This window comes from Xiphophorus maculatus, chromosome 15, assembly GCF_002775205.1.
Source record: "Xiphophorus maculatus strain JP 163 A chromosome 15, X_maculatus-5.0-male, whole genome shotgun sequence".
In the NCBI taxonomy this organism is placed as follows: Eukaryota; Metazoa; Chordata; class Actinopteri; order Cyprinodontiformes; family Poeciliidae; genus Xiphophorus; species Xiphophorus maculatus.
The window spans coordinates 6,072,604-6,089,691 of NC_036457.1; the positions used below are offsets into that span (position 1 = coordinate 6,072,604).

At 39.4% G+C, this 17,088-nt stretch overlaps 1 protein-coding gene across 4 annotated transcripts; it reads left to right on the forward strand.

Moving 5' to 3' along the window:
• The first annotated feature begins 2,714 nt into the window (after positions 1 to 2,714).
• Positions 2,715 to 16,846, forward strand: max (MYC associated factor X). Of its 4 annotated transcripts, none has more exons than XM_005805171.3 (5): positions 2,715 to 2,872; positions 3,141 to 3,167; positions 10,301 to 10,408; positions 12,304 to 12,442; positions 15,403 to 16,846. In XM_005805171.3, exons 1-5 carry the CDS (start codon positions 2,837 to 2,839, stop codon positions 15,588 to 15,590), a joined length of 498 nt encoding a protein of 165 aa, XP_005805228.1. In that variant the 5' UTR covers positions 2,715 to 2,836; the 3' UTR covers positions 15,591 to 16,846. The 4 variants fall into 4 exon arrangements, with proteins under 4 accessions (XP_005805228.1, XP_023203526.1, XP_005805230.1 ...); XM_023347758.1 differs by having other exon boundaries at positions 2,743 to 2,872; positions 12,319 to 12,442; XM_005805173.3 differs by lacking the exon at positions 3,141 to 3,167 and having other exon boundaries at positions 2,743 to 2,872.
• Positions 16,847 to 17,088: the final 242 nt, after the last annotated feature.

A 17,088-nucleotide genomic window follows, 5' to 3' on the forward strand; every position in this document is an offset into this window, starting at 1 on the left:
ATTAACACATTTTTCTGCACCATTATCCATGACTTTGGGAATAAGAATGTAATTGTGGTTTGCAGTTGTTGTTTCTTCTTGTCGTCTGTGAAAACGAAGAGGCTTCTCTGGATCAGATGCATTATTAAAGCCTGGCCTTATTACAGTTTCATGTTTTAGGCCATGCTGTCACATGCAATATTTCTTGGTAAACCTCTTCTTGCGTTTCAATGGCGCGGCCTTCAGTTTAATTCATCCCAACAGCGATTTAGGCGCAAGCGAGCGATTTGGCGGGATGATCCGCAGAGAGATGATAAGATGGAGGCCAGTGCAGATCTGCAGGAGAAGGAGAGGACAGCATGGCGTCTCCTGAAGCTGCTGTGGCCTCTTGACCTGCTAGTGGAAAAGAGAAAAGATGTTTCCAGCTTGTTCTGATCCACCGTTGCTGTGCCACATAATCCACACTGTAAGCTTCTTATCTACAGTGTAATTTGGTGAAAAAGGAAGAATGAAAGCAGATTATTTGAAATCTGGCAAACACATTACACTTTTAGCCAGCATGATGCGCTCAAATTAGGGCTGGGCGATAAATTGATTTGATCAATTAATCACATTTTTTCTTTTTAACGATTTCATTTTTGGAAAATCAGATATATAATTATCTTTTTTGCCAATTGATTACTTGTCTTTCCATCATCAGAGTGATGTCAGCACGCTAAGGACCGCCATCTTATTCGACAAATGTGTTTTACAATTTATTCATAGGGTTAGGCTATGTTTGTTCTTTTTTAATTTTGAGATTAAAGTTATAATATTACAAGAAAGCCGTAATATTAGGAGAAAAAGGTTTATGAGGACCCTAACACAAAAATATCAAAAAGGTCAAATGAGATCTGCTGAATCTTGTGAGGTTATGTAAAGTTTTATAGATAATACTTAATAATTAATAGAAATATGTAATCTTTTAACACATCAGCACCAAATTATTATCAGCAGCATGATTTTCAGCAGGAATCACAATCTATCAAAACTTTTTTTCTCATTAAAACAATTTATTTTCTTGCGATTTTAAGACGTCCTGGTAATATTATGCCTATATTGTCATAATTAAACAAACATTAATGTAGCTTCTCTCTGACTCATACAACTGACAGACGAGATGACTGGAATAAAAGTAGCTTTTTGAAAATATTTTTCTTTCATATTTTTGTTCTTTTTAGAAAAGAAAGCAAGAAAAAAATTACACCAAATCAATCAGCTCTAGCTCAGCGTAATTGTAACAGAAAAATAAAAACTGTGCTACACTCAGTATGAGTTAGATGTCTGTTTTAATAAAAACTGAGGAGGTTGTTCCCCACACAAGACAATCCACGTATGGACAGAGGAGCAGGAGCCTCATCTGCAATAACACTGGGCCTTCTCCAGTCCAAAAGGTCAAGATAGAGGTCATGATGAAAGGAGTTTGGGGCTAAGTGAAGAAGCTTATATGGTGAGGAGCTCCATCCGGACCTAGAACTATCATGTTGCGCTACAACAAAAATAGTTTGTTCTCATAGTATGTAGACTGGAAAATGTGTACACATTTTTAAATTAAAGAACAACTTATTTATTTTCATAGAAAATGGCATTTAAAAGGTCACATAGTTTACAATCTGCTAATAAAAAAAGAACATTCCTCACACAACTCGTGCTTTTCTTTGTGAAAATTCAAAAATTCAAAAATGTATTAATTCCAAAGGGAAATTAAGACGTGAATGTTGAGGTCCATTCATCCTCCCATCAACCCTGACTGGCTTCCCTATTCCTGCTGAAGAAAAGGTTCAGCGCAGCATGGTGCTGCTGCTGCCACCACGTTTCACCATGAGGATGATTTTTCAGGGAGATTTGCAGATTTAGCATTATTTTGAGATTTATATTTGTAAAAACGTTTTAATCAATCCAGTGCATTTTTTATTTCGCTTTCTACTTATAGGCTCATTTGTGATGATCTGTGACCTGAAATCGGTTGTATGTACATTAAAGCTATACAATTTATATGAAAAAGTTTGATTATGGATGGATGGACGGAAACCAGCATAAAAACCAATTATTATAAAGACATATCAATCTTTAATGTTTTTTCCCCTATTTATTTTTAACCTAATTCTTATTGAAGCCATCTGTGTTGTTTTTGCAACTCCAATACCGGCCATTTTAAAACAAAAAAAGAAAAGAAAATTAAAAGAGGCACAATATTATGACAAAATTTAATGTGCATTTTTTTTTTTCCAATTTTTATTTATTTACTTTACAGCCAGTAAGTCTAAATAAACTCAGATCATTGTCTTGGTAATATTCTCATGCTGTAGTCTATTCTTGAAATTCACGTGTCTCAGCCATGGCCTTTTTCAGCTCCTTTGAGAATACAAATGTGACTCAGACTACCACTCCCATAGAGCAACACGAAAAAACAAACGATGTGACGTCACAGACAGACGTTCGGATTTTGGGGCATTGTAGTTTAAAAAACAAAAGTTGCGTTTTTAATTAAACATCTTGAGGTATTTATGTTAATCGCTATAACGCTAATCGTTGTGAAATTGTATTAAAGTAACACTTGTTCGTTTAAATACTTGGAGAGTCCGTATGTTTTTGATTATTTGTAGAAGACGACGTCGTCGGACTACAACTCCCACATAAATGTCGCGCATGCGTGTTGCGCAGCAACAGTCGTGCGTGTGTAGTGTAATCACGTGGAGACGGTTCTGTCCAAACAGAAGGTGAGCTGCTGCTGCTAGCCGCGCCGCTCGGTGCTCAACTGATCCATGCTGTGTTTGTAGCTACCCGTCCCTTTAAAACCAGACTATTTCAGCGAAGAATGAGTGATAACGATGACATCGAAGTCGATAGTGACGTGAGTATACCCACTTTTTCGCTTTTTAGGGACGTTATCCGCAGCTAGCTGGCGATTTAGCATTCAACTAGCTGCCCAGCTAGCTGACTAGCTGCTCTTTTTTTGAGTTATTTTTTAAATCAGGATTCTGGTTAATTCACAAAACCCCTTAGCCGGCCTTGTTGCTAATAGGCTGAATTGTGTTACTTTTTAGAAACCTCAGCGTAATAGTTAAGAATTGCCGAGCAGTTATGGCTACAATTGTACTTTTTGTTCTGTTTTTTTGCAGGAAGAATCACCGAGATATCACTCTGTGGTGCGTAAAGCTGTGGGGGGATTTGTCCACTGTCGAGAAAATGTTTTCCCTGCTGTTCAGTTATTTTTATTCATCAAATTTGTCTTGTTTTGGTATTTAATGTTGCCCCAAGGACATGGCTGTAACGTTATAGCGTTAAGGGGTATTGCTTAACTAGGAAAATATTTAAACAATCACATTCGTGGTTGTTGCATCGAGAATTGAATTAATGATGCGTTTCTACTACTGAGGCGTTTTTGGCTCGCACTGTGCGCTGCAGGGTGTTCCCCTTACGGAGTCCACTCGTTCACGACGTCTATATTTAGACCAAAGCTTTATCCCGCCACAAAGACTGGTTTTGTTGCAGGTTTGTTATTTTTTCCGGTAAACACAAAGCTGTTTGTTCTCCGTGGCAGCAGCCTTCCTCCTCCCCCTCCTACCGGCGCTTGACTTCCCACCGCGGGGATTCCGCTTATGATCGGGGCTTTCTAGCATTTCACGCAGGCCATCATCTCGGTAAACAGAGTCGGGTTAGGATGAGGGAGTCGGGGAGGAGAGAGGCTTTTCTGTTGATGTTGTTTTGTTATTGGTGTGGTGAAGCCGCGCCTGCATCTCGGACTGCGGCGGGATGTTTTTTCCTGTATTGCAGCCAGAGATTAGAGCCATCTTCTCCCTACAGGCGGCTAAATGAATGACGTATCGCTGCTTCTCAAACCGGGAAGAGATGCAGCCAGCGCAGAACTTGGATGCTGCACGAAAAACACCTCCCTTTTTTTTTCTTTTGGCGTCTAAATTTAAAATGTTTTTATATTTTTTTTTAAGCATTAGAACTGGTATTATGATAGAATAGATTAAACTCTACAGAAGCGGAAAACAATCAAGTTTATAAAGTAAACATTCTCAGTTTCACCCTAAAAGCATTAAGCTGGAAACAAAACAAAACATTTAGTTTTTGAGGAGCTTTTCCCTCACCAGGAACAATCAGGGAGTGGCTGTGACGATTAACGCGTGCCACACTTTTCAGATTTGTATTTGCTAAAATATTCGCCACCAACACCTGGCCATCCACCGTAAGCGACAAATTTGTGGTCTGTGTTTTGGAAAACTTTACATCCCGCACTATTTCAAATAACCGTGACTATGGGGAAACATGTTGGCGGCGGCATTATGCTGTGGGAACCTTTTTTGTTTGTTGTTTTTTTTTAAGCAGGGAAAAGGAACAAGTCGGTGTTTAGGCTTGTAAGAAAACCTAGAGGTTGTTGAAGACTTGAATTTCACAGTTTTGTGGTTTAGCTCACAGCATGTTCATGTCCCAAACTGTTACCTAATTAAAAGCGTTTTGGCAGTAATTAGATTTTTGCTGTATAATCATTGTGAGCTTGAGCTACTTTGTAAAAAAGAAAAAAATGTTATAAAAGAAATTTGCTAAAAAAAACGGCTGAATGCCACACTTTACAGATTCTTTGTGAAAATTGTTTAATAAAATAAAAAGAAAATAATATAAATGCTACTTGAGTTTCTACAAAGATGCAAACAGCTAGACGCTTTATAATCAGACAAGTTATAATTTTGGACTCTTTGTGACACATTTTTGACAAAAAGGAGCTTTTACTTTTGACTTTAGTTATGAAAACAAGAACCAGTGTTTCCCAAATTCCCCATAGGCGCGTTCTGTCATGAGCTCTAACTGCTCCAGGTCAGTTACCCCCGCTGGCATTGTCGTTTTCTCTCGCTACTTCCTGTTTGTACCCGTAAGCAACGCTTTTCAAAGCGATGCTCCTTACAATAGCATATCAGTTTGTTTGGTTTTCTGTACAAGAAATGACCAAATCTACAAAGTTGCACAATATCAGAAGGCAACAACTTACCATATTTAAAATTATCTTAAATTATCTTAAATGAATAAAGCTGCTTTATTCATGCAGCTAAAATGACGTAATATTCATCGGCACGGTTGGAATCTCGTCTATGATCTTAGTTTGAATTTGAAACTGAAACTTGAGTGAAGAGAGAAACCTGTTTTGTGTAGCGCAACAATAAGAAGCTGATATATTAAACATTTCACTCATAACACTAATAAGACTTTTAAGAAGTCGGTTTCTTTCAACTGGAGAAATTGCATATATTTGTAGCTTTTTTGTTTTTGGATTTTACTCTGGATCTGCATGGATCATTAGTTTAAATATAATAGAAGCAGTAATTATTATGGGTTCATGTTAGGAACGTGTCAAGTTATGTTAGATTTATTCTTCTGCTTTATTCCTTGCATAAAGAAAGCACTCTGCTAAGGAGGAGCCCAGGTTTCCATACGCAAATGGTAAAGCGAAGGCGGCTTTGGGCTTGGCACCCAGCCCTCTTTTGTAAAGCTTCGCTGTCAAAGTATGTAAAGAATGGAGGAGCAGCGGAGTCGGCGTGTCCTTTTAGGTAGCTGGAAAAATGCTACTTTTATGTGATGAGTTAATAATCACTGCATCCCGTCAGTAATTTCATGAATTTTTCCTACTCAATTTGTCTTTTTTGTAAAGCTGAGAAGGCACAAAAGTCGTGTATATTTATAAAAGCAGACTTAGCATCAGTGAGCCTCCAGAAGTAGGTCGTTTTAATTAACTGAAAAGAAGAAAAATCTGATTAACATGGGTGTGTAAAGTGAAAAGAAGAGGTGAGTTCTGAGAGCCTTTATAAAATATAAAACACACATCTATTTAGGTGTGTGCTCTATAAATGTGTGATTTTATGTCAGAGACGTCTTAAATAATGCTCACTGTTGTAGTTTGTATCAATGAAATGAGGTTTTGGACACAAAGTTGGACATATTTTATCTTCTAATCTGAAGCTAGCAGGCCGATGTGAGTTGTTAGCCTGAAGCCCAACCTGCTGCTTCAGAAGAGGCCCCATTCCCAGATCTCGGTCACCGTTCTAAGAAACGTCAGCCCCCTCGCTCTGAGATCACTCTCTCACATTTAGCAAATGTTTTCCTCGTCTCCAGATGTGCGGAAAATTAGCTCTTCGGCTTCTGTGGTGGCGGTGGAAGCCGACGACCTGCTGCCCTCTCTGCACTTTTTTTCCCGTTGGTGCTGAAACCGTCGCTGCGAGAGCGGCTGCCAGACTTGTAAATGCACATACCTTCAGAGGTTAGTCATGTGTTTGTTTATGGCAGGGTTGATGCAGGGAGTGGATGCCAGGAGGCACGTGGAGTTTAGCTGATGCTATGGCAGCGTCACAAGACGCCGGGATGTGGTTGGTGGAATATTTCTGGTTTTTGCTGCAGTTTTAGTTTCAGATGAGTGACATTAAGGGTCATTTTTGGGCAGCGTGTTTCAATCCCTCGTATGTTGTGTATAATTTCAGAGACTCAAACTTTTGGCGGCGTCCTTCCCATGTTGCCCCTGAAACTGAACTTGTTTCGGCCTGCTTTATGGCTCATTTGTGGTCACTTTGGTTTGTCATTGTGACGCTTGACAGCATGAGTCACATGTCTGCTACCTCGTCTTTAACTCGGTTGCAGAAATCTCATGACCAAGTGCAACGTTGGCTCAGCTCTGCACTTCAAAAACACCAAGTTTTACTGAGTATTTTTGGTCTAGTTTTTAATGCAAGTATCTTAGTGCACTTGGAATAAGAGAAAACTAACTTTTCAGCAAGACATTGGAGCTTGTTAAAGGTTATAATTCCTTCATATTGATGGAAAGGTGCTAGTTATAAGTAAGCCTGTTGCAAAGAGCAATTAAAATGATCTTGATAGTTCCCATTCTGATATTTTTTGGAACAAATTTTATTTGTTTGTAATATTTTATTTTATTGTAATATATTTTATTTATGGCTTTGGTTGTAAGTGGTTTTTATTTCTGTTTTGTTTATTGTTTTATTTTTTATATTTAAAATGTCTTCCAGTTCCAGTGTGCAAAATTAAAGTTTATTGTTTTTTGCGAGGGCAAACTTCCAGGGTTTCCCCCAGTGTAATATAAGCCTGGCGGGCCACCAGGCTTTACTTGCCCCCCACATCAGGCTAATTGACTTTTGTTTATTTTAAATAAACAAAAGACACATATAACCTTATTTGAAAAATACTGTTGTATTTTTTTAAAATGCAAAAGTTATAGCAAAGACAGGTTAAGCTAGGTCTATACATAATAAAATCAATCAACAATCTTCAACAGACAATTGTCTATTTAAAAAGTTGATGGTGTTTGATTGTACATACACAACCTACAGAAAGATTTGTTTTATTTAATCTGCTGCTATATATATATATATATTTTTTGCTGTTGATGATTTACTTCCAAAATTTCCTGTCAGCTTTTAGCATTTTTTAACCAAAACACGGTGGGGAAACGAGTGGACCCTGCCACTCTGGACTTCTGGAGGAAACCCTGCACTTCTGTTGTTATGCCATTTCTTTCCAAAATGTCTTGTTCCACTGTTATTGCACTCATAGCTTAAACTTTTCATTGATTTTTAGGAATAATTGACTTAAACAAGCTCATGCCTTGCTGAAAAGTTGCTTGTTAGATTAGTTTTATCTTATTTTGAGCGTACTAAGGTAGAAACTAGACCAAACGTACTTGGTAATATTTATTGTTTGTGCCGTGTGTTTTATTGAAGACGCTCAGTCTGGCTCGTCCCGCCTCTGGTTTCAGTGTTGGGCTTAATGTCTGTGCCCTGAGAGCATGGATTAGTCCAGAAGCACGTTTGATTGGAGGATTTGATGGTTTGGCCTAAAAACATAGAAGTGAGCTGATCTCCAGCTTGGCTCTGGTCATGTAACAGTGGCAGCCATGTTGTGCCTTGTACAGGGCAATTATGATGCAAATCTGTGTTTTTGTGTCAGTTTCAAGCTGGTGTTTAATGATTGTACAAGAAGTTTAGCAAAATCAAACAAGAATGGCATAATTAAATGATGCATGAACAGAGAATTTGCACATCTTGGGTCTTTATGTTCTGGAACAGGAGCCATAAACAATAAAATATCCTAACATCGTTTTAAATTGAGTCTTTCGGTGAGATTTTGTTGCCCTTTTTTCTCTCCGGTTTGGTATTCATGGTGTATTTCGTAGCAGGTCTGAGAGACAGCTGTTGATGTGACCTGGGTTTGGACCCGCTGTGGGTTTTCAGGAGGATGAGGGTCTGATGTGCGGCTGCAGGACGAAGTCATGGTGATGGAGTGACAGGATGGTGACCAGGTCATGTGGCAAAGAAGTATTTATTCCTTCAAATGGACAACTAAAGCTTAGCGGGTCGTCTCTTTGAGTTGTTGCTTGGTAAACCTCAGAAGGCTTATGATTTTGTTTTTATCTTTCGATGGGTTATTAAAATATCCTTTTAGTCAGATGGGCATAAAATCTGGGTCGATATATTTGGCTTATTGGAGGTAAGTTATAGGAATTGTGTACGTATTTGTAGAAAATATGCATTATTTTAGCTTTTTATATTTATTACTGCAAAGTAAGAAGTGCACTATCATGATTTAAAGATGTTTCAGTTTAAAAAAACATGTTTCAAAAACAATATTGAACTAGTCAAGTGCCGCTGAACATTTTTGTCCCCAAATTGCAACCGATCACAATCTGATTCTACGTTAAAGTTTTAAAAGAATAACAACTCTTTGGCTTCAAAAGGTTGCAAACAAACACCAAAAATGAATTTCTGAACATGGCTTACGCTGTGTCGCACTTTAAATATCTGCAGTTTGTATTTTTGCTCGCATTGTTGTCCGCTTCCCTGTTTTTGCAGGACAGATTCAATATGCCTCCATAACAACGGGTAAACAATGAACACGCTTGGGTTCTGTGTAGGCTAACACATGAACATTGGGAATCTAGCATATTTCTGCAGGTCTGGTTAATTTTGTGCAGAAAACATTTACTGAAAAATACTTTCTGGTTCATAAATCAACTGCTTTGCTTTTCTTTATCATCTTTTTTGTCACTTTACAAGTAGAAATTGTTTTTAATGGGCTTTTATATGGCAAACTTGCACATTGTTGTGCGTAATTGTGACATGAAACAATATCTAGCCGTGTTGTGAAAATGTGTGATATTGCCCCTTAGATTAAAACAAAAATTGGATTGTGTTCGATGGAAATAACGGAATCATTTTTTAGATGAGCAAAAGGAGTTTTCAGTCGTGGAAAAAGACGTGATTATTGTCTGTAATGTACAAAAACAAGGCAGGATTTTTTTTGAAAATAAAGCCATGTTGTGATGACATCCTGAAGGCAGAGTTTCAGGAAGAACTGGAGTTCTTAAAGAGACGGATACAATTACAAGGCGTCAAATGAAAAAGTAAAATTTCTTTTAAGTCATATTTAATATATAAAAAGCCCTTTTATAACAACTTATGGTAACATAGTTACCGTACTTGATTGTACTATAAAAATTAGGGATGCACAATATTGGATATACTGAAACTCATTTAACCGATACCGATATATCTTTCCTATACTTACTTACTGAAACCGTATGGCTTTCTTTTCTGTGGATTAAAGTGCTGCATTATTTTTGTAAATTTAGCCTGTTACCAAATGCAAATGGTAAAAAGGAGGCTGAAAATGCATTATGTGTAATGTCAAATTTATTTATGACCTTTGCTCTCTCTAAGACAATGACAGCACTCAGTGCAAAGTTGACGTTATGCTGTTCTGCAGGTATCATTGTCTCTGGTTTATCTTACAAAATCTACGTCTTTTATATCAGCGAGTTATTTTGACAGAATGGACAATGCCTATTAAATTTTACAGCTAATATCGGCCGATACCGATAATATCGTGCATCCCTAAAAAAAAAGGCTCTGTAAGCCTAGAAAATATATAATACTGCTCCTTTAACTTTTGGACATTTATGAACTTTCCGTTTTAATCCACTGTACATTTTAGAAATTTCTGGGGTTTTTTGTAATTTCTGAATTTCCAAACTAACACCTTTCTGTTCATCAGTTTAATCGATGACTACATGAATTATTTCTCAGTAATTCCCAGTGAATTTAAATGAATAATTCTGCCTTTCTGTAGCACAGAGTGGATGTAAAGCAGCGTTGCGACGCTGTGCAGCGGAGCAGCTTGTGTAGGTGTGAGCGGGGACGGCCAGCTGGACGCCCGCTGTCCTCCTACCCACGCTGCCCTGCTGCCAGGCTGAAGGCCCTGTGACTTCTCATTGCAGGCAGACAAACGGGCACACCACAATGCACTGGAGCGCAAACGTAGGGACCACATCAAAGACAGCTTTCACAGCCTGCGGGACTCGGTACCTGCCCTGCAGGGAGAAAAGGTTGGTAACATTCAGACTCTCAGAAAGGAGAACTGCTTCATCCGATTTTTGTTTTTGTTTTAAATTGAATGTGCACCAGGGAAATGGTTGCAATGACTGGGAAAGGAGCAGATGGTGGGAGATTGTAGATTGGCAGCAATGAGGCAGTTTAAATACTTGGACCGGCGTCAGGAAGTTATTATGAGAACATTTTGCTGCTCACTTCCTGTTTTCACATCAGTGTCATTGAGAAGATTTGGACACATCGGGCGCAGAGTTTGTCATCACACCACAAAGAGCCCATTCAGGGATCTGAGGCAGAGCTGAGTTAGCTTTAGAAATGTTACACTGGGCAACAAATCAGTTTTAGCAATTAAAATCCAGATTGTTTTTCACTAATGATCTCCTTTGGTTTCCATAGCACAGAGCCGCCATCTTGTTTGACAAGCTTCTATTTATCTGGACTAGTTTGAAGTTTTAAATGACATTTAATAACTTTTCTACATATTTCTCTGAATCAACTTTTTCTAAATTGTTTCTCACTGTATGTAATTTATCTGGAGTATATTTTTGCGGCTTGTATTTTATGTGAAGCAGCTTAAAAAGTGCTTCACACATAAGGCCGTATTGTCTGAAATACTGAAATAATTCATGGGAGGTCATTTGTAGCAATATTTCAGTATGTTTAGGTATGAGATATCAAGCATTTGCATTAGCTTGGACTTTATGTTTCTAGTAAAGATTAGACTTAGTCATTCTGAAACTTTAATCTGGGAGTTTTACTTTCTGTTGTTGCTAATTGAATTATCTAGAGAAGAAGTAGTACTACTTGTTTACCTCCACGAGGAAAAACGTCTAAAACCGCTATGTTATTGCAGTTGCACAATCTCACTTTGGTCATTTTAATAAATTATAAACCCCATATTAAAAAACTAAACACCTCTAATAGTAGATTTTTATTTCTAATACGATGTTGTCTCAAAGAAACGAAGAAGGAATGCACTTTACTGAGGCTCTTTTGGAACAGAAAGAGGCCCGCAGCATCACAGACCCTCTACCATACGCAACAGTTTAACTTCAGAGCCACCTGGCTGCCAGAGAGAAATCTCACATCAATCAAATTAACAGAAGTGGCAGAAAAAAGCTTTTTCAAACAACTGGCTGAAATTGAGATGGTTGTCAGACAGCAAGATTAGGAGATTATCCTCCCATCTCTGCAGTCTAATCCAGGCTTTTCCAGTCAATCTAAGCTGTTTGCCTCTGGTTGTAGTTGAAGGTAAGTTAAGATTATGAACTTTTTAAAATTTATTTAGACTATTTATTACTTGTGAAAACATTTTCTCCTAATTGAATCGGTTGTTTTCTTGCTTTTTTACATTTTAAAGAGTGACAGTGATGGATTATTTAACTTCTTACACACTGATCAAATTAAAAGAATAATATAAATGCCTTTTCTGTATTTTCATGTGGTAAAAATGTAGTTTTGTGATTTAGCTGCTGGTAATTAAAATGCATTTTGCACATTTGCTAAGGGTAATTGTCTTAAAATATTATGTAGCAATAAAAATGTCATATATTTTTGTTTTTTGAGTTGTTACTTCACTTCATTGTTGTTTAGAGAATTTAATTTATTAAATGAATAAATGATGCTCATCTCTGGTTCATACTTGCCAATGTATTAAAGATTGCATAAGTGTGTTTAGATGTAAGGGGAATAATTTTCAGTGAAGTGACAGATAGCCACTGAGCGCGCTCAGAACCGGCGCTGTGAACCGTTCAGTCAGCCCGAAATGTGAAAGCGTCGCCCCAGATTCTCGTTTTTAGTCGTGACAGAAGCAGGGAGACTCTGTGAAAATGTGATGAATCCTCTGTGATGTGTGTGTCATTGCTTCACTTTCTGCATGTGTCACTAACAGCAGTCTACCAAACAGGCGTCTCGAGCTCAAATCCTAGACAAAGCCACAGAGTACATCCAGTACATGAGGCGAAAAAACCACACGCACCAGCAGGACATCGACGACCTGAAGAGGCAGAACGCTCTGCTGGAGCAGCAAGGTAACCGCTGCTGGAGGCCGGACCCTCCGAACGTGTTAGTGTTCATCTGCAGAGTTGCTGCAACTGAGAGAAAAACCTGGTGAACTTGATCCAGCAGAAAGAAAAATCTCTGGTTTTAGAAACTAAAAATATAGAAATGTTAGAAAGCTCCAAGTCAGTTCTTGATGGGACTTTTGTCGCTCTGAAGAGCAGTTTTCACATTGGACCTAAATCCATTTGATAAACTGGGTGCAGACTTTGACTGGGCCGTTTTAGCACATGAATGTGCCCTCATCTAAGCTTCAAAGTTCAGCTCTAAAGGGCCAGTGACCTGCAACTTTAAGATAGTCCAACGTACCTGGATCACATGTCAGAATGACCTCATCAGCATGCAGTCAGAGTCCTGTTGACCCGGTTATTTGAGCTAAAGGTTGCTCCTCAAGGATTGGGGTCTTATGGTGTTTTCACACCTGAAAGTCCGGTAGACTCGGTTTGTTTGGGGACAGAAATTGCAACATTTGGAAGGTTTCCCCCAGAAAACTTGATAAGCCCAATGGTTGGTGCCAGGGCAGTCATTCATCTAGTGGCCCGTCGTGTTTTTGAGTTAAAAAATGTTTAAAGTTGGCAGGAAATTTGAAAATATCTCTTGATGATTGTGTTATTGAAAGATTGGAAGATTAATGCCTGAACATCAACTATAAAGTCTTAAAAAATGAAAAATTAAATAAAAAAAGCATTGCTTAGCCTGGTGGGGGCACAAGCAAAGCCTGGTGGCCCGCCAGGCTTATAATACAATGAGGGAAAACCCTGATTTGTTACATTTTCAGCCACTGCGGTTTGTTTTCTCACTGCGCTGTAAAATGAACCAAACCCTTTGAAAAATCTGTTCCCCTCCTCGCCTGTGGTGGCGCTGCACTGATGGAAACTACATGAAACCCTCTGAAGAAGACATGAGCGCAACTTCTTTATTCATGAAATGTAAACAAAAATGAAGTGCCGTCAGATTTTAGCAGTTGTTGGATTTCACTTTTGTCTCTGGCAAAAGACAGTGAAACATTTCCCTTGCTAGCAGTAGACTCTTTTGTTTGTATTGGTTATATTTACCCAGAATGCCCTGCGCTTCAGTCTCCTTGCTGCTTTTCACAGATATTCAGACAACTAGAGTTTGATTTTTTTTTAAATACGTTTAGTGTGAATTTGTAAGCAAACCCTGGTCTGACCTAAAACCCCAGGGATCTCTGTTTGGTTGAAGTGAACTCTGGCACAGCAGGAAGCTGACTGTAAAGCAGAGCATTCTGGGTAAATTCAACCAAAACAAACACACCAGTCGAGTGCTAGCAGGAGAAATGGCTCTTGGATTTTAGATTGAAGACAAGAGACAAGACTTTTCATGAAGACATGCGTGCAATGTCTTCCTCAGAGGTTTTCATGGTGATTCCTTCAGGGATTCTTGTTGCAGCGCCCCCACAGGTGAGGAGGGGAACAGGTTTTTCCAAAGGGTTTGGGTTGTTTGTAAAAATGCAACAAATGTTGCAAATGTTTGGTCCACAATCGAACCGATTCTACCGAACTATCCCTAACCTCAATATAAACTCCACTGTCGCTCAGTCTCACATATACACTGCCTGGCCAAAAAAAAAGTCGCCACTAAAAAATGGTCACACTCTCTAATATTTTGTTGGACCGCCTTTAGCTTTGATTACAGCCCGCATTCGCTGTGGCATTGTTTCAATAAGCTTCTGCAGTGTCACAAGATTTATTTCCATCCAGTGTTGCATTAATCTTTCACCAAGATCTTGTATTGATGATGGGAGAGTCTGACCACTGCGCAAAGCCTTCTCCAGCACATCCCAAAGATTCTCAATGGGGTTAAGGTCTGGACTCTGTGGTGGCCAATCCATGTGTGAAAAAGATGTCTCATGCTCCCTGAACCACTCTTTCACAATGTGAGCCCGATGAATCCTGGCATTGTCATCTTGGAATATGCCCGTTCCATTTGGGAAGACAAAATCCATTGATGGAATAACCTGGTCATTCAGTATATTCAGGTAGTCAGCTGACCTCATTCTTTGGGCACACAATGTTGCTGAACCTAGACCTGACCAACTGCAGCAACCCCAGATCATAGCACTGCCCCCACAGGCTTGTACAGTAGGCACTAGGCATGATGGGTGCATCACTTCACCTGCCTCTCTTCTTACCCTGATGCGCCCATCACTCTGGAACAGGGTAAATCTGGACTCATCAGACCACATGACCCTCTTCCATTCCTCCAGAGTCCAATCTTTATGCTCCCTAGCAAACTGAAGCCTTTTTTTCTGGTTAGCCTTACTGATTAGAGGTTTTCTTACGGCTACACAGCTGTTCAATCCCAACCCCTTGAGTTCCCTTCGCATTGTGCGTGTGGAAATGCTTTTGCGTTCACAATTAAACACACTCCTGAGTTCTGCTGTTGTTTTTCTTCGATTTGATTTGACCAAACGTTTAAGTAATCGTCGATCACGATCATTCAGGATTTTTTCCCGACCACATTTCTTCCTGGAAGACGATGGTTCCCCACCATCCTTCCAGTTTTTCATGATGCGTAGGACAGTTCTTAACCCAATTCTAGTAGTTTCTGCAATCTCCTTAGATGTTTTCTCTGCTTGATGCATGCCAATGATTTGACCCTTCTTAAACAGACTAACGTCTTTTCCACGACCACAGGATGTGTCTTTGGCCATGGTTGTTTAAGAAATGAGGAGTTACTCATTGCGTCAGCTGGGGTTAAATAACTTGTTGCCAGCTGAAAGATAATCGCCTATGCAGTACTTATCCAATAGGAGGCTTGTACCTATTTGCTTAGTTAAATCCAGGTGGCGACTTTTTTTTTGGCCAGGCAGTGTATTTACCATGTCTTCTGCATTCCTCAGTCTTTTTTATTTTTATTTTCTCTGCCTGATGTTCTCAGCCGCTCATGTCTTTTGTTTGTTTGCTTTCAGTCCGCGCTCTGGAAAAAGTGAAAGGCTCCACCCAGATCCAGACCAACTACTCGTCACCTGACAGCAGCCTGTACACCAACCCCAAAGGCAGCGCCGTGTCGGCGTTCGACGGCGGCTCCGACTCCAGCTCCGAGTCGGAGGCGGAGGAGCCGCCCACCAGGAAGAAGCTGCGAATGGAGGCTAGCTAGAGAGTCAATAAGCTGAAGACTGCCGAAGGACGGGTGAGACGAGCTCCCCTCGTCGTTCTCTCTCGCGCTGGAGACGAGTGTCCCCTGAAATGTCCCACCACCGCCGCCGTTTATCCTTCCAGCAGAGAAGAGGGAGCGAGCCGGACGGACGGAGGACGACCGCTCGCTTCAGTGCGTCTAGAGAGCTTCAGGTTTCCCCAGCTTCCCCTCGTCCCCGTTTGTCTTAGTTTTTCCCTCCGTCGTCGGTGCCCACCCTGACCTGTTTCTTAGCAACAACAATCCAAAACTCAAAAAAAGGCAGCTTGGCAACTCAAAGACTTAAAGCTTTTTGTACCCCACCCCTCCATCGCTCCCCGTCTCTACTCCTCAAGATAAATTTTGGGGCGAGAGGGGGAACCAGGTGTCCTCTTCCAAGCACTGCTTTGTTGTATTTTGTTTATTTTTATGCTTGACTAATGAAAAAATAAACTGTTTAAGTTTTTACACACACCTCGATCTGTTGTCCTGGGAAAGAAAATCCACCTTTCTAAAAATGTAAAAAATTTCTAGTTTTCATGCCCCCCACCTCCACTCAAGAATGTGAAGCTGCTTTGAGCAAATGGCCGCCTCAGGTCCACAGAAGTGCAGATGTTTTCTGCCCGTCACATTTAACACAAAATTATATATATATTAAAAAAAGAAAAATCTAAGTCCTTTTGTTGAAATTGATGTTTTGAAGGAGAATATTCCTAAACTTTGTATCATATTTTGTCCTTTTAGCTTGAAGTAGTGAATGACTTTAGGTGGCTGGATACGTTAGGCATCTCATTTATATATTCAGATTGGATGTCTTCAAAACCATGTAATGCATTTTTTATTTTATTTTGTGGTAACCACACGATTCATGGAGAAAAGACCAATTTGTCGCACGTAGTGTTAACGGGTTTGAACTACAGTAGGTGTTGAATGTCCAGGTAAACGGAGGCCAGGTGAGTCCCTGTCGACGTGTTGTGCTTCACTCAGTAAAAATGTTGCTGACCCCTGACCCCTACACTTCATCCCTCCCCCCTCCCAAGGAAAATTAATATCTCTAGGAGACGTGTGTGTATGTATATTGTTTCCATTTTATTTCCACTTAGGAGGATATAATTAGTGTGGTAGGTCTGACTCCATTCCATGGAAATTACAAGTATGTTGTACATACTGCCAACAATTGTCTTGCAAGTTGAGGCCTACCTTTACTATGAAACTATAAAATAAACTATTTTATCCTTTAACGGGCTTCCTGTGGTTCCTGACGTCACGATGTAAAAAGTTTTCTGAAGCAGATTAGTCAGGAATCGATTAAAATAATACATTTTAATTTAAAGAAAAAATCAATTTGCTGAAAGAACAAAGTCAAAAATATTAATTTTGCATTTAGATATATAAAAAAAATGCTAGGGCTCAGTTTCAGCGCTATACTAGATTATTGATAAATTAAGCAGAAAGGGTTTTTCAGTTTTTTTTTTTAGATACA